Source organism: Pinus tabuliformis, chromosome 5_2, assembly GCF_031772625.1.
Source record: "Pinus tabuliformis cultivar Carrire ecotype Pingquan chromosome 5_2, CPIR1, whole genome shotgun sequence".
Lineage (NCBI taxonomy): Eukaryota > Viridiplantae > Streptophyta > Pinopsida > Pinales > Pinaceae > Pinus > Pinus tabuliformis.
In genome coordinates, this window is record NC_142306.1 from 128,024,648 (window position 1) to 128,049,202 (window position 24,555).

At 38.9% G+C, this 24,555-nt stretch overlaps 1 protein-coding gene across 2 annotated transcripts in view; it reads left to right on the forward strand.

Annotated features, from left to right (window-relative positions):
- The first annotated feature begins 1,254 nt into the window (after nt 1–1,254).
- EMB3131 (Pentatricopeptide repeat (PPR-like) superfamily protein) overlaps nt 1,255–24,555 on the forward strand; it is a 78,076-nt gene continuing 54,775 nt past the window's right edge. Inside the window, exons 1-2 of one of the 2 annotated variants that reach the window (XM_089436033.1) lie at nt 1,255–4,095; nt 20,676–20,762. In XM_089436033.1, the coding sequence (XP_089292159.1) occupies nt 1,492–3,825 (2,334 nt within the window). In that variant the 5' untranslated portion in view covers nt 1,255–1,491 and the 3' untranslated portion in view covers nt 3,826–4,095; nt 20,676–20,762. The remainder of the gene's footprint in view (nt 4,096–20,675; nt 20,763–24,555) is intronic. The other variant, XM_089436032.1, reaches the window with a different exon arrangement.

Consider the following 24,555-nt stretch of genomic DNA (forward strand, 5'->3'; position numbering starts at 1 on the left):
AATTTAAAATTAAAATGACCAGATAAATCTCAGACATATTTAACATATTTAAAATGGTTATATTAATATTAGATGTATTTACATATTATTGATAAAATTAATCATATGTTCGATAGATTTTCTTTGACCACACATGACTGAAACCAACCTAGATCCATCTTAACTCTGGATTTATCAAGCGCCGAGAGGGATAAAATCTCTCGAGGTGCAAACCTTTCTTCAAGTTTTGCATTCAAAAAAGAGGTTTGCATCTCGAGATATTTGATCCCTCTTGGCGCTTGATAGATCTGGAGTTAAGATGGATCTAGGCTAGTATTATTAATCCCCACACAAGTTTAACATTGAATGGGGTACATTAAAAAGAAGGATAATGATTAAACATATCTCATTTTTCATTTTGGAGTCTCCAATCCAATTCCTATATATATATATATATATATTTCAAACAGTGGGAAGACTTATCATAACTTAGTTTTCAAACCAACTATGGGGACAACCATCACTAGTTTCTATTTGCAAATATAGGTTGACTCATCACTGTTGTTCAAGGAAAACCATGGCACCCGTAATTACCAAAGGGGGCAAACTTTCATTCCTACTAATGCCTCTAATTTGTTTCCTTACGTCCAAGGAAGACAAACTCTTAACCAAATAGAAGAAACAATTTTAAGGCATACTCGAGGCCCAATTCTGATATATACTTAAGCGATACCTTTTTTTTTTTCACATTAAAATCATATCATAGTAAATCAAAATCATATCACATTCGGTTCTCGAACAAGGAGATAATTTTGGCCGAATAGTAACTTTTTCATCAAAATAGAATGTTTTTTATTTTACAAAATCAGATTTAGAAGTGTTCCCATCTAGATTTTGAAAGTAGAAATAGACTCAACACCCTAAAAAAACTCCAAGACATATAAAATTCTATAATTTAACAACAATAATATAAATTTCCAAAAAAATTAAAGAATTTTTTTAAAATCATACCAAATAACATGATAAAATTATGGCCCAATTAAATTAGGCAATTGTTTTCAAAATAAATTCATTTTTTTCACTATTAAAAAAATTGAAATTTATCGTTAAAATGTAAATTTCAATAGTCAAAGATTTTAGATGCTCGGAGTCTTTGATGGTGAATAAATTTCCACATCAAAATCACTATTCAAACCTTCCTAATATCAGATTTTTTTAAAGAAAGGGGCTCAAGAAAGGGGCTCGGTAAACAACGCGTATGTCTATCGACGTTCGGCAAATAATGAAATTTCAACGACAATACTAACATACAAAGTAACATACAGAAACTAGCAACAGAGAGTAGAGAAAGGAGCCATAAAAAAGACATCACATGACCGCCCGCCAGCTGCTGCAGTATTCAATTCTAATCTCTCGAGGCCTCGAATACAAAACTTCAGTAAAATATATGGACCATTTTATGTACACTACAGCAAAAAATGCAGAACAAAGCCCGCAGGTAGGATTTCTCTAATGTCTCATGGACGAGTAAAATGTCGTTCCATTTTACATAGAGCACAGCCCAATGCATTTTTGTCCATTTCAGGTTCTCCTTACTGGGTACCCATTGGTCTGGGGATCGAACTTCCCGTCCACGGTATTCTCCTCTTCTTCAGACAAAATTTCTGCTCAGAGCCCTCAAGATTAGACACTAACTCCAGGCGAGAAGCAAACAAAATCTACATATACCATGGCCACAGAAGTCCATTTGAGAATCGCCCCACAGTTACAGGAGGCTTATTTACCAACAGGAGAAGCAGAGGCGACCCATGGGCCGATCTCCAGCGCAAGAAACCGGAACTGAAACCCTTCAGAACGGAGCTCTGGGACCCTGAATCCTTCATCGCGAAACCTCAGGGTATACGAAACCCTGATCAGAAGAAATTCAATGAAGGTCGTCGGTTGTCTGCCATAGCCCGCTACGTTTGCGAAAGCTTCAATAAACACAAAAGGTGGGGGCCGGAAATTATTGCAGACCTCAAAAAATTGCACAGGGTGACACCCAATGTCGTTACGGAGGTTTTGAAGGTACAGACCAGTGCCCAATTGGCTTCAAAGTTCTTCCATTGGGCGGGTAGACAAAAAGGGTTTAGGAACAATTATTCTGCGTACAATGCTCTTGCTTATTGTCTGAACCGTTGCAATCAGTATAAGGCCGCAGACCAGGTTGTTGAACTGATGAGTGCACAGGGAAAAGAACCTAGCGTTAAGCAGTTTGAGATTATGATCAGAATGCATGCTGACGCTGGTAGGGGTTTGAGGGTTCATTTTGCATATCAAAAAATGAAGAAATTTGGGATTAAACCTAGTGTTTTTTTGTATAACAAGATACTTGATGCATTGGTTAGAACCAATAATTTGGATTTGGCACTCGAGGTTTATGGGGATTTTAAGAAGGATGGGCTGGCTCCTGAACATATAACTTACATGATTCTGATCAAGGGTCTTTGTAGGAAAGGCAGGATGGATGAGGTTTTTGGGCTTTTGGGTGAGATGAGAGCTCGGCTCTGTAAGCCTGATGTCTTTGCATACACTGCCATGATCCGGTCGCTTGTTGCAGTAGGAAATTTGGATGGTGCTTGGAAGATTTGGGGGGAAATGTCAAGGGATAGAGTGAAGCCCGACGTTATGTCATATACAACATTGATCACTGGTTTCTGTAAAGGGAATGAATCTGAGAAGGCATTTATGCTTTATAAAGAGATGAAGGCAAACAGGGTTTTGATCGATCGGGCTGTATATGGTTCGCTTATCGCTCTCTATGCCTTGAATAAGAGAGTTGGGTTCGCTTACAATATTTTGAAGGAGATGGTGAAATGTGGATATAAGGCTGATCTTGGAATATATGATTCACTGATTGAAGGGTTTTGCAGTGAGAGTAGAGTGGACAAAGCTTACAAGCTCCTGCGAATGCTGATTCAAGAAGGTGTGACCCCGAGTTTTCCGACAGTGAAGCCCTTGATATCGGCCTTTGCTGAGACGGATAGTACAGATGATTTGTTCAAATTACTTGAGGAATTGGCCCAACTAGGCTGCCCAGTAAAGGAAGATGTTTTCAAGTTCTTTGTTTTTATGGTTTGCAAAGAAGAGAAAGTAATGAAGGCAGTTGAGGTGTTTGAAGCATTGAAGGAAAAGGGATATTACAGTGTCTCGATTTTCAATGTTCTAATCAATGGTTTGTACAAGATTGGGGAAATTGCAAGGGCTCTTGCTTTATTTGACGAAATGAAAAGGGTGAAGTGTGAACCTGATGCATTTACGTATAATTATACTATTCCCTGCCTTGTTGATTCTGGAAAACTCGAAGATGCTTGCGATCTCTTTCGTCAGATGAAGGAGAAGTCTTGGGTTCCTAGTGTTCCTGTATACACCGCCCTGGTCAACAGTCTTTGCAAGATTGCTAAAATCGATATCGCTCTTGCACTTGTACGGGACTGTCTAGGATGCGTTACAAGTGCACCTCAAAATTTTAAATACACTTTAACAGTTCTTCATGCTTCTAAATCTGGAAAAGCCGATGACGTATTAGAGGTTTTGATTGAGATGATGCAACAAGGCATTGCTCCAGAATGTGTCGTATATTGTGCTGTAATCAGTGGGTTATGTAAACATGGGACTGTAGAGGAAGCTCAAAGAGTATTCTCAATATTGAGGAAGAGGAAACTTATCCCTTCATCTCAAGCAACCGAGTATGATGCATTGCTGATTGATCATCTGAAGGACACAACCTCAGAATTGTTGTTGTATAGTCTCAAATTCTATGGTTTGGAGTCTATATTAAACTCAAAGATAAGAAATGAGGTTTAGTCTTCAGGACAAATGTTTTAGTTCTCTGTTTCTTGGGAGGCACTATATTAAGGCCAATGAGATTCAGTGCAAGGCAGAAGGTGGAGTTGTCAATGTGCATTTGTAAGCTTCTAAAGTAGTTATTATTGTTTAACCTTCTTGGCATTGCCACTACTGGTTCAAGAAAAGAAGTTTATCAATGCTGACAAGACCTTGATGGGGGAAAACATCCTTGGTCGTGGCTCAGGTTTTAAGCATTGCTCTGTCCCGGCATCCAGTTTTGTAGTTCAGGTGAAGCATACTTATTCGATACTTGAATTATTACGTAAGAACTGGGTATTTTTCTCTGATTTGTTCTAAGTGAAGGATCTTATTCTCCATTCCTTTAAAAAATGACTAAGCCTTGAATCTGTGATAATGGGGCTAGAGCAACAGAAGTTGCAATGTAATTTTACTTTCATTGGTTCTCGTCATTGCTTCCCATTTGAGATTTTGTAATCGGACATATAAGATTTGGCATCCAGAATCTAAATGTAAACATGTTGATGCCACTTTATTTTGAGAAAACTACTTAAAAAACGAAATATCCGTTGTATCATTTGTCAACTTGGAAAACATTTCTATGAGGAAAACTGATGCTTTATTGTAGTTGCAGTTCATCCTCAAGGTTCAAATTAATGGTGAACTGAAATCACTGTGATAAATTGAAATGTGATACCACACAGATTTTACTGTCTTTCAGAAATGTTGACAGATTCAGAAATGGCTTTGTACAATATAAACATGACTTCTTATCTGGGAAAATCATGAACTGAAGGATGCCATTTCTAACATTTTCACTATATGGTAAATAGATCCGTAACTATGAACCCTAGAAAGCTGAAACTTAAAGGAACTCACTAAACTGCTTCTTTATTCTAGATCTGAAAATTCATAAGCTAACTGGAAAGTACTAACAACAAACTAATAAGAATTCGAAGTACTCAGAAAATAGTCAGAAACACATATCTGTTTTCTTCATTAACTCAGGAAAGGGAAAAAAACAGTACACACACTCAGAAAAGAGTGAATATAACAATAGGGACCTTACCTTCTTTTACTGAGAAGAAGACCTAGGGTTTACAAAACACCTAAGTAGGAACCCCCAGCTTGCCGGAAGTCCTACATAACTGTACCAAAACTAGATTAGGCAACCAGGAGTCCTAGACAAGCGTGCCAAAACTATATTAGGCAACCAGGAGTCCTAGAAAACTGTGCCAAAACTAGAGTAGGCAACCAACATGCAATGTGCCTTAACCCTATTCTTGGGATCAGCACCACCCCTATCTGATTTCAGAAACTTATACTTTTGACTGAGTCAACTGAATTAGAAAAGCAAAAACACCTAATCTGAAAATTCTAATTTTGGATGAAAGTTTATTCTGGAAGTGACTTAATGTCAGTGCATGCATGCACTCACTAGTTACTAGAAGACTGCTGTGTGCCTTCACTCCTCTACTGTCGCACCCTCTGCTGGAATGACCTATCACTGTGGAGAACCAGCTGCCCAGCAATGTAGGTAAAATCTAACACTCCCTCTTTATGAGAAAGATGTTCTCTACCAAGCCTAGTATCTCCCTCAGCATCTCAAACTTTCCCTTTTCCAGGGACTTCATCAAAATATCAACAACTTGTGAATTTGAAGCAGACTCCAAGACCACTGCTTTCCTCTGAACTCTGTCTCTGATGAAATATTACTGGATCTCAATGTGTTTGGAGTGAGTGAGCATGAATACTGGATTCTTAGAGAACTTAATGCAGCTCTGATTATCGCAATAATTGATTGTGGGCTTGAATATCTGATTGCTGATCTCTATTAATTGGTGTGCAAAGTTTTATAACATCACAACTAGCAGCCTAACTTCCATGCATTCTTCTTCTCTTAAACTGAGTGCAACTGAAGACTGCTTCCTGCTGAACCAGGAGATGACTCTTCTTCTTCATCACGAATAGTATTTTGTTTTTCAACTAAAGGCCGTGTTGGGGGTTATCTAAAGATCAAAGCATGGGATTGTTCTCCCATCAAAACTTGTATGTATGACATGTTACCGCTCAAACTAGCAGGGGTCTTAGGAGGGGATCCTACAGAGCAACTACTAGGCCAAGGGGCAATGATGGAGCGATAGCCACTGTCATCTCAGCTAAGGCTCCCTACTCTTTACGGACTTTCACCGAATGGAGGAGGCCTAGTATAAGAGGAATCACAAGAACGAGTAGATCAATGAATGGACAGAGGGTGATTACTAGAGCCTATTCACAAGAGAGACTCAATTATACGACTTGCTTAAGAAGCAAGGTGATGGGTTCTCTAGGAAGGGCTAAGAGGATACTTAAGCATAGGGTTTGAGAATATCTCTTGACAAGAGGCTTCCTAGGTCTAAGGATCCTTGAGGAGAAATGGCTTCTATGTAATACTTGTAGAATATGAGTTACGAAGTTGTGGGACCACAAAGAAGCCAAGTGGACCCAAACTAGGTCAAGGGTATGGAGTTGATCACTCAAGGAGGGGCTTGACCTAATTGGGGAAGAGAATAGGATCAAAGGCCTAATTTTCTTGAGATTTGAATACAATGATCCTAATGAGGACACTAACCCAAAATCAACCTAGGGCAAGAGTTGGTCTTGCAGCTAGGGCTTACTACATCTCGTGATTCTACCGTCGGAATGGCTTGAAATTTGGAGGACCTCTAGAGAAAAGCCCAACGCAGTAGTGGACCAAAAATTAAGGAGTTTGGATGGCTACAATGAAAGTTATGTGATGCCTTAGGTGACCTACTAGGGTTAGGCTTAGAATTTGGATAGGTGAAGGAAAGGGGGGTAAATTTGACCACCAAAGTGATACGAGGATCAATGCCTTATTGCTTGGGTTTAATGGAGTCAAGATACACATAGATCATGAATTTTCGTGAGCTAAGGAGCCCTAATTAACCTTCGCTAGCCTACTCAAGGGCAACAACTAGGTAATTAGAGATTTATACTTCAAATTTGCCAAAGAGATGAAGTTTCGAGGCTTAAAACCTATTAGGTGCCTCTAGGAACATTCACCCACTCTCTTCAAGTACAACACATGCATTAAATCACTTATTCAAGGTTCCCAAAAGAATTTCGCATTTACTTTAACCCATACAAGAATAATGATAACCATAACATGCAGTAAACTAGTAAAATAACAAGAATAACATCAAAATTCGACTTACATGAGAGAGAGAGTATATCCATTCATCAACTTCGCATTAGAAAGAAGCTCCAAAGACAATAGCAAAAATTCAAACATCATAGTGCATCAAGAATACTCCAAAAAGTTTACCTAACAAAAAGTGCGAAAATCTCTCAAGAGATACTAATCCAATCCAAATGATGATGATGAAAATGAATCATCTCACTTCTATTTATACAATGCTCTAATGGATTTGAATGGCCTAATTTGGACTAATAATGCCCCTAAAATAAAATAATGTGCATAGTAACAATACTTTTGGTGACAAGCCCACCAAAATAGCTTAAATAATATAAGAATAATCCTCTCAAGTGGGCATAATGATCAATATAGTGAGTCATTGTGCCTTTGAGGAGGCCTGATGAAATGTTGAGTGTGCCATGATGAGAGAATAAACCTCAAACATAGTGGACAAGGGGTTGGCCCCTTGTTTTCCAAGCAAGAACCTCTGGTGCTCCCAAGTGGGTGTGGGGGCACAAGGACATCCTCAATGGTCTCCAAGTGGATCGAAAATGCATGTAGGCCATTTGTAAAGGCTAGGATGACGACATAAGCCCTCCCTCTGTGTGAGACATCCTCTAGACCCTAGAATATCTACCAAGTGTATGGTGCAAGTGTGGAGCCGGCTAGGCATGGTGAACCAAGTGCATCATCCTCATCCAAAAGGTGGAACACGAGTAATCAATGAGTGGTGCTGGGGATCCATGAAGTACTTTCTACTATGGTGGAGGCCCATGGCTCTCAACGCTCACCCTACCAGTGCTAATGTGACCCTCAAGAGTGCTAGGACCCCGTATAGGGAGACCAAGCCCCAAATGGAGACCCACCTGTAATCTTGCATAAGATCCAATGTGTCCCCTTGTCTTCCAATACAACAAATCATTAGAATAATCAAGTAAAAAAGCTTACAAGTCATGGAATCAATGGGGCACTTCATGGTGGCATGCCCTTCCATAGTGGGCTTTGGCATGTACAAGTGTCTCCAAGCTCAATAGGGGGTTAATCAAGGACCCTATTAGGTGGTTTCAACCTCTAAAGGGGGTGACATGTCCATGGTACATCCCTCAAATGGTAGGTAGCAAATGATATAGTAATGAAGCGGAGTGGGGATCAGGGGGTATCATTCAGACCACATTTCGTGGTACAAGGGTAGCTATAATAAGGGAAGCCCACACTTGGGTATAAGAGTGTAGGAGTGAGCAAATCGTGGTACATGAGTTGCCTCGACCTTTGTTTTTCCACTCTTCTTCATATGCCTTTTGCCTTTGATTGATTTTTCTTCATAACTGCTCGAGGCTCTAGGGGATGAGAGCATGTTGTGTAATATATAACAGTAGATACCCCCTTTAAGGTGGGGCGATTCATCGCCCACCATGGGTTGGGTTGGGAGAATCATGGGTTCTTTAATGATGGAGGGGGGCTCATCTAGGGCCCATATGAACTAGGGTGATGGCCATGGGTAAGGGGTATAGCTCATGTTTGGCTTTTGCCCACGTGCTAAATTTGTATGTCCCAACTATCTTTTGCATTTTGTGGTACATTTCCTGTTGAGAGTGGCCAAATTATGATTTTCTTTTATTTTTAGCGACATCAACCTTCGGGGCATCGTTCTAGGCTCGACCCAAGGTGTGGACGAGGGGAGGGGATGCTAACCCTACGTGGACCCAGTGGACACATGTGGACTTGGATGAGAAAAGAGATGAATGGGGCTAGAATGAGTGGTAGGGGAGTGATGTACATGGTGTTTGGAAGCGGGACCACGCAACCAAAATTGGGATTTCTCGTGTAGTGCCAACTCTAAAGCTAATGGCTAGTAAAGGAGATTCCACAGGACTAGGATACAAGGCTTCGGGCAAAGGAGACAAGAGTACAAACCTAACCCACTCTTTCTGCTGAATCCCCCCACCAATCCATGCCCGAAAGTGCCAATGACAAGGAAAATTACTCAACTATACCAATGAAAAGGCATACCTTCGGGGTCGGGAGACCCACCTTCAAACATACAATCATAACAAGTGGGCGAGGGACCACATGGCTGTCTCATGTGGTAGAGATGATGGCACATCGAGCTATTTGGTGGCTGCAAGGGGCTGCTGGCTGCCGGTTGAGGACCATCTAGGAGAAAATTTTCTACCATATACATTGCCCACAGGTGGTGGGTAACATGACATATCCATCTGGATTGTACCTCCTAGATTTGCCGCCCATTCATTGGATAACAACATGTCCCATGTATCTGGTATATCTATGACAACAATATTCATAAGGATTTTCCTTTCAAGATGTCCATGCAAGGAGTTAGATAAGTTTTCGATTATCCCACATACTTCAACAAACCTTGAATCAATTCCACATGTTAGACTTTCAGAACCCAAAACCCGGTGTTCGATTCCCAACAATTAATAAGTGGAACTAAAACATAGCCAGACTCCTAACTCATAAAAAAATATAGCAAAAGCAACAAGTAATACTTGATCTGAATCACACACACACAACATATTTCTGCCCAATTACCCGTTCTTCATTAATAAATTAATCACAAAGCTTACTTGGGCTCATGTACCAGGAATAATAGCTAAACTGAGAAAATACAATATTGATCACCATCTTCACTGCACTCTCATACCCAACACATGCTCACTGAGAAACCTCTCCCAATCTTGTGCTACTGTTATGTCGTGTCCTCACCTTAGCCCCACCTTTATATATTTACATTGAGCCAAAGCCCTAATCCTAACCCTATTCTAATCTCAAAGTGATGGACGACCGAGATTAGATCTCACCTCACTTGAGATCGACGGCTAAGATTAAAACTTAATCATTAAAGTAAATAATTTACTTTATCGATGTAGGAATTTACAGGGTAAGTTCCTCAGATAGAACACCAAAGGACACCGCTCACAAACAAATCACAGATCAATACACCAGTATTCTTGACGTGGTTAAAACCCTCAAAGAAGGAAACAGTCCATGGCCTGAGCCAACGAGTCCACTTCAGGCAATTTCTTAATAAAAGAAAGAAAATTTACATAAGCTTCTCTCATGAACGGTCACCCTACAAATGACCCTCCATGCTCTTTAAATAGAGATCATGGACCAATCGGGTGTTAAGCCACGGATCAAGTGTCGGTGATACTAAGAGAATGAACTGTCGGATCACTTCATGTCTAGAGCATATTGTGACCGTCGGATTGTAAGTTTGTTAAAATTGGCAACTAGGGCCAAACTCCATGTGGGTCATCTTATTTATGGCAGCTGATATTTTTCTTGGATCCCTCTCATTGAGAGGTGTAGGATTGATCTAAAGATCATCCGATTCCGACAAGTATTCATGGAGTTATGAATTTATTTGTGTTATAAGACAAATTGTCAAGTCGGCCAACAACTTATGTAGGCTCAGAAGCCCAATAGTCATGTCTATTCATCATCTACATTTTAGTATAAATAGGAGAGGACTTGAAGTCATTTGGGGGACACACTCTTCATGTGATCTCCTCCTCTCCATGTCTTTGGGTTTTTGGTGAAGGAGAGACACTAAGAGTACGCTGGGCTAAGTAGATGATGCCCTAGCGGCAGTGATGCCTAAGCCACAGTAAGCCGTAGACTTATGAGGAGACCTACACGCAGAAAAAAGGAGACTTATGTGCAGCATGAATAAGCCCCTATACGTTGTCTCAAGAGGCTCAATACACAGATGAAAGGAGGGCTGTTATAGGCCCTAAATGAAGGCATGAATCCGTTGTCTATTGACCCTATGCACAACTCCTTATCCACAGTCATAATCTGCCTTATCCGCAGTTAAAGAAGGAGGTTCCAGCCACCGAAAATGGAGGTCTCACGCAATTGTCAAACTGTGCCTTAAGCCGCAGTCCAAACAAGCAGTTTAAGCTGCAGTTCAGGTGTGCCCTAATCCACTGTCAAAGTAGGGCTAGGGCTGCCCTAGTCACAGTCCTAAAGGAGGTCATAATCAACAGCAAATGAAGGAGGAAGGTCGTAGTTAAAGGAGACCTTATCACAGTATGAAAGGACCCTTAGACGTAGTAGAAAAGTGAATCTAAAACGCAACAAGGGTAACTATATTACAACATGAAGGATCAATGATAATGTCACATTGCTGTAGGTGACTGCAAGGCTGTTTGGCCATGTTAGTATTGCTCCTAAGCTCAATTTAAAGGGAAGGAGAATTCGCTATAAGGAGGAGATTGAGGCTGCTATGTAAGGGTTGTTTGAATCATTGTTTGAAGGAACCTAGTTGCAGTCCACTGCTGGGCTAGGTCGCAAGCCATAGCCAGTAGTTGGAGACCTTTTTAGGCGCTATGTTCATAAGGTAAGCAGTCCTATAATGCAACAAATCATTGGAGCATTGTATGAAGGCTAGCCGTAGTAAACAGGTGAAATGTGGGGTATGTTTAAGGTGTTGTGGCTCTCAGAGTCTGTGCCCTAACCAATGTCCAGGTCTGCCATGAAATGCACTAGTCCTTGCTACATATGAAAGGTACTAGATTAGCAGCCTTGACATGATCAGTGAAGCAACAAAGGAAGGAGAGTCTCATGGAAGGAAAGCTTCAGTAATCTGGGTAATTGACTGAGCTATTCATCTGCTGCATATCTTCAGTCCTTGGTATCAGATCTGCAACCTCATTGTGTCATCTTCATGTTGAAGATCTCTGATGTCCGATCTCCTATTTGGCAAGTCAAGTGTTGACTTAAAATCATTGTACTCTATCTCTCTCTCTGTTGAACTATTGAAGAACATAAAAGAAGAATTTATCAAGGGTTTCCCCACATTGGGGTTTGTCCCTGGCTAGCGCCACATCTTGTGTCCTCTTGTCTTCTGCGATTTATGTTTATGTTCTATTTGCAGTTTACTTTAATGTTGATATGATTGCTAATCTGGAAAAGATATTGTGCTAACTGAGAAAATTGAAATAAATTTCTTTAGCATAGAACATACCTAAAATTAACAAAGTTACAAATGTACATGGTAAAGAAACACACTTTACCTAACTCTACACTAGACCAAGTTATACTTAACTATTTCCTTTGTGTTGGAATATCCTAACATCCCCCCTTAAGAACAACTTGGGATAGGATTGAAGGATGTACAAATATGACACAATAGGAGAAGGAAGGAGGCATTTGAACCTATCCCTCCTCAGTAACAACTTCCTTAACTCCAACCATAAATCGAAGTTTAGTAAACTTCGCCTCTGTGAGAGCCTTTGTAAAGATGTCTGCAACTTGATCATGGATTGAGCAATATTGCACTTCAAGAACATGGTCATGGATGAGCTTTCTGATGAAATGCATGTGTAGTTCAATGTGTTTGCTGTGTTTGATGTTGGACTGGATCTTTGCATAGTTGAATGGCACTTTGATTATCACATCAAAGTATAGTCGGATGCTGCTACTGAAAGCCAAACTCTGACAGAATCTAAGGAAGCCACAAGGCTTCCTTACTAGCTTCTATGGCGCCATGATACTCTGCTTCTGCTGAAGAAAGAGAAATGACACTTTGTTTCTTGCAAGCCCATGTAATAGGTCCAGAACCAAGAGTGAAGACATAACCTGCAGTAGACTTCCGATCATCAGGGTCACCAACTCAATCGGAATTAGTGAAACCAACCAATAGAGGAGATGTTTCTGCACTGTAATGAATCCCAAACTAAACTGTACCTTGAACATAATGAAGTATTCTTTTAATTGCTTTCCAATGACTTTCATGTGGGTTTTGCATAAATCGAGCAATAAGGCCAACAACAAAGGAATGGTCAGGACGAGTATGGGTCAGATACAAAAGTTTTCCTACAAGCTGATGGTATAAGGTAGCATCAACTTTAGGGGAAGTACAAGTGACTGAAAGTTATGCTCCAGACTGAAAGGGAGAAGGGGCTGGCTTACAGTCTTCCATGTGAAAGTGGCGTAGAAGATCATAAGCATACTTGTACTGGGAAAGGGAAATACCTTCCTTGGATTGCAAGACTTGAAGACCAAGAAAATAGTGCAAGTGTCTTAAGTCTGTCATTTCAAACTGCTTTCTAAGGCTGGATTTCACATGGTTTATAAGGTTGGGATCACTACTAGTAAGGATAAGATCATCAACATAAAGAACAAGAATGATAAGAGACTTACCCACTTTCTTGGTGTAGACAATATTGTCAGAATGACACCTAGAAAAGCCAGTATCTAAAAGAAAGCTATCCATTTTGGCATACCAAGCCTGAGGGGCTTGCTTGAGACCATAAAGGGATTTCTTAAGCCGACATACAAGGCTGGAGTTTGTTTGTATAAAGCCAGGAGGTTGTTCCATATAGATTTCTTCATGCAAGTCCCCATGCAAGAAGGCAGATTTAACATCCATCTAATGGACTTCCCATTTGAAAGAGGCAGCAAGGGAAAGAACAAGGCGGATAGAGTTCATTTTGGCAATAGGGGAGAAAGTTTCAGTATAGTCAATACCTTCAACTTGTGAAAAACCTTTAGCAACAAGACGAGCTTTATGTTTATAAACTTTTCCATCTGGTCCAAACTTGGTTCTGTAAACCCATTTGCATCTAACAAGTTTTCGTCCCTTTGGAAGAGGAACAAGATCCCATGTATCATTTGGAAATAATGAACAATATTCTTCATTCATAGCTTTGTTCCAATCTGGATGGCCTGAAGCTTCTGCAAAGGTGTCAGGATCATAATTCCCTGAAGCTTGAGCCAGTAAAGAAGAGGCTCTATTGAACTGAGAACGTGTACGTCGTTGATCTGTAGGATCACCTGCAAGAGCACTTGTTGCATCCCGAGTAGCACGGATCCATTTTGGAAGCTGAGGAGCTGAAGGAGGATCCTGAGAAGGTGGGGGAGGATTGTCATCCTCGCTGTCATCATCTGAAGAAGAAATAGTTTCAGAAGTAGAAGGGATAGAGAGAGGTGGCACATTTGCCGAACTAGGCTCGTAGGCTGATATTTTTTCAGCAAACTTTACATCTCTTCTAATGATAACATTTTTGGACTTAAGTGAAATAAGTCTATATACTTTGACATCTTCAGAATATCCAACAAAAATACATTTTTCACTCTTAGGTTCTAAAACTTTATGTTTCTCATCTGAAATATGGGCCCATGCTTCACTCCCAACAATACGAAAGTGACTTACATCTGGTTTAATTGAGCTCCATGCTTCTTGTGGAGTGATATTCTTTAAAACCTTAGTAGGAGTGCAATTTACTATGTAATTTGCACAGTTAATTTCTTTTGCCCAAAAATTAAGACTAAGTCCTTTAAATTGAAGCATACAATTGGCCATTTCCTTTAAGGTGCGATTCTTCCTTTCAGCTACACCATTTTTTTGTGGAGTATATGGAATAATATGTTGCATTTGAATTCCATGCTCAGTGCAAAAGTTGATGAATTTGTTGTTAACATATTCGCCGCCATTATCAGATCTTAGCTTAAGAATTTGATGTCCAGATTGTTTTTCAACAAAGACCTTAAAGGCCAAGAACATGTTAAATACTTCGCTCTTGAGTTTTAAGAAGTATACCCAAGTGCGTCTCGAGAAATCATCAATGAAAGTTAAGAAATACTTGTAGCTAGAGAATGAAACAACTGGAAGTGGACCATGTAAATCACTATGCACAAGCTGTAAAGGGCTGAGGCGTGCCAAGAGGTAGGTTTTTCAAAACTATCTCGATGATGTTTTCCGAGTACACATCCGGAACAAACACCATATTTGCAAGATACCATAGGAAGACCTGTCACCATATTTTCTTTACATAGATTTTGAAGGGAGTGATAGTTTAAGTGACCAAATCGCTCATGCAAAAGTTTTCTCACTTCATCATTATGAGCAACAAATACCGAGGGAAGAGTTGATGACCCAAAGTTGTTAAGCTTATACAACCTTGTAGAATCATCAACAATGCTAGTAGCTAAAATCTGTTTAGGATCTTTTAAGTTCTTAATTACAACATCGTGAGGTGAAAATTCAATGGTTTTACCTTCACCTAAATGAGTTATCTGATATACAGATAGAAGGTTGCAGGATAAGGTTGGAACAAATAATACATCATTAAATTGATCATTGTTTAGATGAATAGTTCCAGTCCCTACAACACTAAGAGATCTATCATCACCAACATATATATTTTTGCTGTTAAAATCATTTAAAGAAGAAAACATGGCTTTGTTTTTGACCATGTGATAAGAAGCTCCAGAATCAATGAGCCACTCATGAGAATGAGAAGAAGAAGATACATTTATTGCATACAGACCGAGATGCTTGACAACCACATGTAGAAAGTGCTATTCCTGAAGATGAAGTTGAAGAGTGCTCCAAATGGATGTTATGCTTCTTCTTGCTGCTTCCAAGGCTTCCATCTTCTTAAAGCATTTGGATTCTAAGTGGCCATCTCGATTACAAAAGTTGCAATGTCTATCAGTCTTCTTCCCTTTGTTTTTATTTTCCTTATCATTTTATTGAATTGATTTTTCATTTTGAGGCTGAATTGCATAGGACTCTTGTTTGGTCTAGGACCATTCTTTTTAGGATACTGCTTCTTAGGATTCTTTGAATTTGGTTGTTGCTGGGCGGCTAAGGCTTTCTTAGAAGAGTTTCCAAGATTAAGAAGACTAAGATGTAAGAGTTTTTCTTATTCTCTTATTAAAGAATCACAAAAGGCATCAAAATAGGAGGACTTGTAGTCTTGTCCTTGAGAAACAAACACATAGTAGACTGGTCCCAACTTAGTAAGAATGGAATAGATAAGGCTACCATCTTCTTTCTTAACCTTAACACCTTCCAAGAGAAGTCTAAGGGTCTTGAACTTAGACAAAAAATCTTCAATGGAAGAAAAATTATTTGGGTCCAACGTAAGCAACTCATTTTCGAGTTGATGGGCTCTAATTTCATTTTTAATTCCAAAAACTTTAGTGAGCTGTTTCATTGCTTCATTAGGGGTATCAAGTTCTGCCATATGGAATCTAAAGTCTGGAAAAATAGACATCCCTATCAACCAACATGCTTGATCTTGCCTATTTTCCCGTTTGGCTGCCTTATCTTCATCTTTAGGTTTAGTTTCTTGGCCTGAGGCTATTCTGTAAAGACTTTTACTTCTAAGTAAATCCACAATGTAGGACCACCATTGAAAGTAGTTGGTGTTGTCAAGAATAACTTGGCATGGACTTTCCATTTTAATAGAAACTGAAGTTGTAGATGCTGAAACTAAGTGTTCCAATGGAAAGATCTCGAAAAATTAGGTCAATTAAAAAAAAAAACGGCTCTGAAAACGGCTTCTGGATGAAGAAGTTATGGCTTTTTGAAGAAAATTTGTTTAAGATGCCAACGAAGTGCGTGAATGTGCAGAAGTGAATGATAATGTTATATTTAAAAAAAATCCCCCTTGTCTTCGTCGGAATGTGCGGAAGTGAATGATAATGTTATATTTAAAAAAAAATCCCCCTCCCCACCCCGTCCCTTTCCAAACTTAATCTAATTAGCTCACTTTAAAAAAGATTTTATGTGACCCACTTTTATAAATAAGTGAGTCACTTTTACAATGGTACTTTATGAGCTTCTCACTAAACTGTAAAATAAAAAATAAAGAGACTTTAGAATTGTAAGTGACTCACTTTTTGTAATGAGGGAGAACACTTTTACATAAAGTAACTTTAAAACATAAGTTACATGTGCTTTTTGAAAAAGTAGCTCAACAAAAAGAAAGACTTGAACCCAAGACCTCTATTCTCATAAAATAATTTTGGACCAAGTGAACTAGTTTAAAAGGTTAGTAATTTTTGGAAAAGATGAAGGTTTTTTATTTTTTTTATTTTTTGTTTATTTTTATTTTTTATTAGTCACTGAAACTTTGGGGTGCGTGCTTACTTGACAAAGCTCTTTTTGCCTACAAAATAAAAAACCACAAAACCCATCACGGACATACAAAAAAACAAACCTTATGGCTTGAAGTTAGTTTTCGCTGGAAACTAAATATTTTTCTCAATGTTTCTGATTTTCCGATATCACACTAAGGCGCGGCAGAAAAGAGCATACACATGAGAAAAATCCTTCCTTTCTGTTTCTGATTTGTCCAGATCGCACAGAGTCGCAGGGTAAAGAGCATACGCAAAAATGAAAGGTATAGATCTAGTAATAAAAAACAGAGAGCTAATTAAATCGAAATAAATAGAGTGATGAATAACTAAAACTGCAAATAAAGACTGTATACCTCTAGATCATAAAAATGACATAGCTAGGGCTATCAGAAACCTTTTTGCGTGAAATGAAAGGGGTTCCTCACTGGAACATATGCTCCTAACACAATAGAGTAGTTCTCTTGGCCCGAAAGCAGTCATAAAAAGTAGATCTAGGAAACGACAGTGGCATGCACTTGTACCGGCTTCGGATTTGGATCGCCAATGGATGCGACCCTCAAATAGCTCTGATACCATGTAGGAATTTACAGGGTAAGTTCTTCAAATAGAACACCAAAGGACACCGCTCACAAATAGAGCACAAATCAATACACCAGTATTCTTGACGTAGTTAAAACCCTCAAAGAGGGAAACAATCCACGGCGTGAGCCAATGTGACCACTTCAGGCAATTTATTAATAAAAGAAAGAAAATTTACATAAGCTTCTCTCATTAACGATCACCCTACAAATGACCCTCCATGGTTTTTAAATAGAGATCATGGGCCAATCGAGCGTGAAGCCACGGATCAAGTGTTGGTAATACAGAGGAGAGAATGAACCGTCGGATCACTTCATGTCTAGAACATATCGTGACCGTCGGATTGTAAGTTATAAATGTACATAGTAAAGAAACACACTTTACGTAACTCTACACTAGACCAAGTTATACTTAACTATTTCCTATGTGTCGGAATATCCTAACACCCTCCCTAAGAACAACTTGGGATAGGATTGAAGGATGTACAAATATGACACAAAAGGAGAAGGAAGGAGGCATTAGAACCTAAATTTTTTTATTTTAACTCAATAAGCCAACATATAATAATGTGCATTTTCCCAAGTCTAACTTAGGCTAAGTTACATCAACAAACAATCTAAGGTGATATGTGGGCGGTTTTTGCACGCTTAGACACAAGGCCTGTGCAAAAGTGCCTGCCCGAGCTACAAACTTCAACGCTCCATCTTAGTGAGGGAGGTACTTTTGGAAGAACCTCCTCCACCTGATTCTGTCTCCTGGCCCATCTCAATATCTGTAGTTGCTTCCTTTGAAACTGAACCCTGTCTTGCTACCTGATCTGAAATATGAGTTGAGAACTTGTCATATCCAACCACGATCCAAGGATTCTGCTCCTAAGCATCCATCAATGTCATATCATACCAACTGACGCTCTTGGGAGTAGCTGAAGAATCACTCTTCCTCTCTACAATTGACATTGATCTTGTATTCAAGACCCGCTTGGATATACTCACACGTTGTCCCAACAACTTGCATGACTGCTTCTGTCTGATTCCAAGCATTACAACTGCACCCAAGATCACTCCCTCTGAATATAGAAACACCTATCCATCTCGAAACAAAACTCTATATCCGACATCCTCCTGTTGAAGAATGTAACTAGGTTTGGTCTTCATAAATGTATTTGAGTCATTATATAATGTGCTTGTCAAAAGAATGAAAAAGAATTTTTTTATTATTATTACAATGACTTATTAAAGCATGGGTTTCATGCTTGGGTCATCTTTTATTACTCAAAATCCCCATTGTGAACTCCTAGGATTTATATTGAGTCATTAGAGTCATTGTACGCTTTATGAGACCCTTCTTGGGCTTTTGAATCACGTAAAAAGATTTATTATTAAGTCAAGTTAGGTATTGGACACCTCCACACCAAGTCAACCTCAAGGAGATCAAGTCGGCCTTAAATAGGGCAATTCGACCTCACCTCAAGCCTATATATATAAGCATATCGAATTCATTTGGAGTATTCATTCACTCTCTCACAAGTTCGATATCTAGAAGAAAGTGTTGGAAAAGTGCGAAGTAGAAAAGGAGGCTAAAAGAAGTGCGAAGTTGGAGAAGAAGTGAGAAAAAGGCAAGATCGAAAATTTGGGCTATCTATTTCTCTCTCGTTTGGATTCCTCTAGGAGATCGAAGTCTTTCTTGTCAAAGTTGAAGTTGCTGCTGCTACCATTTGCTGGGTCAAAGTGCTCCTGCTTCAAAGTCGAAGTTCTAGGTCGAAGTTGCTAGAAGAGGTGGCTTACTTGGTGGTTGGAGGAGGTCTGTGTCTAGTTTGAAGAGTCCTAAGAAAACTATTGAAGGAAGAGATTTTGACTGGGTTTCCCCTTAGATAGGGATTTTTCCCCAACAGAGTGCCTACATCTTGTGTCTTGTGTTTTTGTGATCTTCATACACACATAATTTGGTAATTGCTTGATGAAAGATATCATAACAAAAAAGTAAAAGAAGCCAACATAATTCACAAGTAATTATCGAGAAAGAGAAATCTAACCCTAATTCTACTAGCATTGATTTCTCAGCATGGAATCAGAGTTAAGGTCAAGGAAGATTGAAGATCACTCTGTTGGCTTGAAGGAAATGGTTACTCCCTCTATGATAAGTTATATGAGAATGGGATTCAATACTGCAAGAAGCTGGATCAAGAAGATCTTCTACTACTTATTCAACAAGGTCAAAAGTCAAGGGTTCTTGGCTGCACTTACAGATGATAATGCATGGATTATTGGCAGTGGAGCATCAAGGCATATGACAGGGAAGAGTAAACAACTTCACACTCTATCAAAGGAACCATCTTCTCATGTAGTGGAATTGGGAGACAACAAAAACTATGCTGTTAGAGGCTTGGGATCAACATCATTGAAGCTGGAGAATGGAGCTAAGGTGAAGGAGGAGGAAAAAGGCAGTTTAAGGATTTGTTGAAAAGGATCTAAGGAACCTCCAGAAGTTGATCAAAGGATCATATAAGGAGACCTTATAAGAAAAGAAACTTACTATCTTCAAGGACAATGTCTAACACAATAAAAGGGAGAGAACAAATTAGAAGGAGCATCCAATTACAATGCTTGGAAGAAGAGGATAGATCTCATCCTTGAAAAGAATAAAGTCTTGGATCTAGTAAAAGGAAAAGTGAAGAAATCTACAGAGAAATCAAGAAGTCTAAAGGGCCAAGAAGGAAGATAGACCTATTCAAGATAGAATGCTACAATTATCACAAGATGGGTCACTATAGAAGTGATTGTCCTGATAATCCTAGGAATAAAAGAGGGATAGGGATCAAGCAAACTTTGCCAAAGAAGTTTCACCAAAGAAGAACAAGATGGAAGGATCTGAAGTCAAAGACCTATTTGCTAGGAACTCTTAGGGACTCTATCCCTTGCATATCCTTCTACTCTAAGTTTTGAATTGCTTTCCTTTATGTTTTGATTTGTAGGTTTAACATATTTTGGAAAAACATTTTTGAATTATTTTTATAAGGTTATAGGTATCCCTCGAGTTTGAAGGGAGCCCTCACCAACTTCCAAAGATAAGTATCTTACTCCTTGTATTACCTTTTCATTTTTTGGTTTGCGTTACTTATCTAAGTTTGTTTGTATTAAATACTAATCACATTTCAATTCATATTTTCCTTGTTTAGGAAAAGCTTGTTGAATACTCAATGATTATGGAAGAAGGCTTCTCAAGACAAAGCATTGGAATTACAAGGTCTGTTAAGCAACAAAAGGTATGTCTTAAACTATAAGTGTTGTTTCAATTCATGATAAAAGTATATTCATTCTTGATAAACTATTCTACATTACTAACTTTATTGTGTCTAGCTCTCTTGAATCATAAAGATTTTTGATTGGGTGATTCATCATTAGATAAATCTACCCTCCTCATATCTTTGATTATTCTTGTGGAACCCTAAGAAAGTTCAGTGTAAAAACCCTAACTTATGGTTATGTCGATGATAATGTATGAAACCCAGCCTACTTAGGTTATTGATGAGGTCTAAATACTATTCTTGATGTTTGAAGTTTTTGATGATGTCATGTTTGGGTTTTGATATGGTTATGAAAAACCCTGACTTGTTAGGGTTGAATGGTGATGTTTGAAATCCCAAACCTTTGAAGTATTGACAATTTAGGGTTTGTTGTGTTATGTATTGAACCCTTAGATCATTAGGGTTTGGTTGGGTGTATAACCAAGACCCTTATAATGACCTAGAAATGAAACCCTAGGTATATGTGTGTATCTCCGATCAAAACCCTAGTCTGATTAAGTTTGATATTTGTGTCATTGGGTTTGACTAACACATGTTATGATACACTTGTGCATGATGATGAAATCCTAGAGATGTGTGTTGACCTAATTGTTGATGATCATAAGTCCTAGGGTTTGGAACTAATCCCTAGTCGAAGAAGTTTGATTCTCTAGGATGGTAGTGTTTGTGAATTCTAGGGTTTTGTAACTAAACCTTAGTAGAAGTTCAAATCTCTAATATATGATGACAATGTGATAATCTGAGATTTATAAAAGATTGTTGAAATCTGAAATTGGGTTGTGATTGGTTTTTGATGGCTCATGTATGAAATCTAGGATCTTGCACTAAATCCTAGTGAAAGTCTAACATATGAGTGCTAAAGTTGTTAAATGCATTTGTTTGAAATGCTTCTAGAGTTTGCAATATATTGCAGTAAGGTATGTCATGCCTCTAGAAGAAATATTGAAGCCCTAGATATAATAAAAGTTGTTATCTTGATTGAGGTGCTCAAAGTCTTGATGATAAAGTCTAATGCTTCCGTTATTGAATGATTATGAAATAGTTAACTTCATGCTTTTATAGATTTGGTTGTACTTGCTATCTAAGTTGTGCAGGTACATAATCTTCAAGATGGTGAAGATGCTCATAAGTAAAGTTGATATGATAAGCATGATGAAGAAAGTTATATGAATGATGATGGTCATAAGAAGGATGGAAGCCATGAAAGATTCTCCGATGTCATATAAAAGAAGTTGAGCTCCCTAAGTTAAGAGGGAGCTTGGATGAAAGGAATCTCCCTAGTTGAGAGGGAGGGCATATCATAGTCATGATGGACACCTTGAAAGAAAAAATTGGAGAATGCATTTTGAGGGGCTGCTGAGATAAGAAAAGCAGGATTTGATTGTAGAATATGTTGCTGCATGTGAAGTAGGAAAGGAAGATGTATGATTGAGGAATCTTTTGTCAAGATTCATTTGAAAGTCCTACTGTGATAAATTGAGAAGCAACATCTAGTTGTCTGAAAGACCCCAGAGGTTTGTGTTTACTTATGTACATTTGAAAGTTTGTTACTGATTGGGGTTGTGTTTGTATAGGTAAATCTCTCAAAGGTTTGATAGCATGCTGGTTACACGAGAGAGATTTGTTATCGATCTATTTGATTGGGGAGGATTTGCTACCGATTGGAATAATCGAGAGTGTTGAGGCTTTGTGTATGAGACACATTGCCTGGGAAGACATCCGACCGACACTGTGTTGATGTCTAGATCCCGAAGTAGGGAGGGTGGCATTGGTCATAGAGCTCTGACCTCGGATATGCACCTGGATCCCTGGGTTGATGGTTAACAAGTAAGCTTGATGGTACCAAGACTCGCTGAAAGCTTTAGTCCATCTTAGTCCCACCTGGATAGATTTCCTTGGTCAGGAATCTAGTCTGTGGCACCGTGAGTGCCTAAACTGTTGGAAGACCTTGGATAGATTGCCCTGGTCAGGAATCTAGTCCATGGCATTGCGGTGCCTAAACTCTTCATAGTTCATATGTTTTGAGATCTTCCATGTACTTGTATGTGTAAGTATGAATACCTCCCTAGTTAAGAGGGAGTGTTGAAGAATGTAACTAGGTTCGATCTTCATAAATGTATTTGAGTCATTATGTAATGTACTTGTCAAAAGAATGAAAAATAAATTTATTATTATTATTACAATGATTTATTAAAGTATGGGTTTAATGCTTGGGTCATCTTTTATTAGTTAAAATCCCCATTGTAGATTCTTAGGATTCATATTGAGTCATTAGAGTCATTGTACATTTTATGAGACCCTTCTTGGGCTTTTGAATCATGTAAAAAAATTTATTATTGAGTCAAATTAGGTATTGGACACCTCCACAGCAAGTCGGCCTCAAACAGGGCAATTTGACCTCACCTAAAACCTATACATACAAGTAGATCGAATTCATTTGGAGCATTCATTAACTCTCTCACAAGTTCGATATCTAGAAGAAAGAGTTAGAAAAGTGTGAAGTAGGAAAGGAGGCTAAAAGAAGTGCGAAGTTGGAGAAGAAGGGAGAAAAAGGCAAGATTGAAATTTTGGGCTATCTATCTCTCTTTCGTTTGGATTCCTCTATGAGATCGAAGTCTTTCTTGTCAAAGTCGAAGTTGTTGCTGCTGCCATTCGCTGGGTCGAAGTGCTGCTGCTTCAAAGTCAAAGTTCTAGGTCGAAGTTGCTGGAAGAGGAGGCTGACTTGGTGGTTGTAGGAGGTCTTTGTCTAGGTTGAAGGGTCTCAAGGAAACTATTGAAGGAAGAGATCTTGACTGGGTTTTGCTCTGGCAGAGTGCCTACATCTTGTGTCTTGTGCTTTTGTGATCTTTATACACACATAATTTGGTAATTGCTTGATGAAAGATAATATAACAAAAAAGTAAAAGAAGCCAACATAATTCACAAGTAATTATCAAGAAAGAGAAATCTAACCCTAATTCTACTAGCATTGATTTCTCAACACCTCCAAGGTTTGAAATTGAGAGCATGTACACCATCAACCCTGGAACAAATAACATCTCCGTCACCTCCAGAAATCCTCTTGACTCTAGTTGAAATATGACACATCCAACTCCCTTCATTGCATGCATGGTACTAGTCCCACTAAACACACTGCAATCTGAGCCTGTTTATGAAACACTGTGGAACATTGACCTCATCCACGTCATGTGACTTGACGCTCTACTATCCACTAGCCATAACCCACTACCCACATACACAACAATATTACTGTCAGAAACACATGCAACTAGATAAAGGTCATCAATCTCAGTTGATGCTGATGCAACCACCTGATCCTCCTCCTTGTATGGACACTGTCTCGCATAGTGAATAGTCTTGTGACACGCAAAGCACTTCACCTTGCTCATGTCCTTAATGGAAGTAGATCCCCCACTTCCCTTTACCTTATCCCTTTATAGCAAGAGCAAATTTCTCCTCATCATCCTTTCCATCATGTCGGCATGCAGTTTTGGAATGTCTCCTTGTCTCTTCCTATACGAAGTCATCCCACAATCTATCAAATGATCCGGACTTATGCAGGAACGCAACAAAATACAGAGATACACACATATACACAAAGATGCAACAGAAATAAAATTTCATTTCATTAATATCAAAGAATTGAAATATGCTTACATACAGAAATGGAAACAAACTAGCTCGGGCGATGGTAGCTTATCTTTGAGAAGAAATGTGGCGCTACATGCCCCTGAATTGTGTTACAATGAGG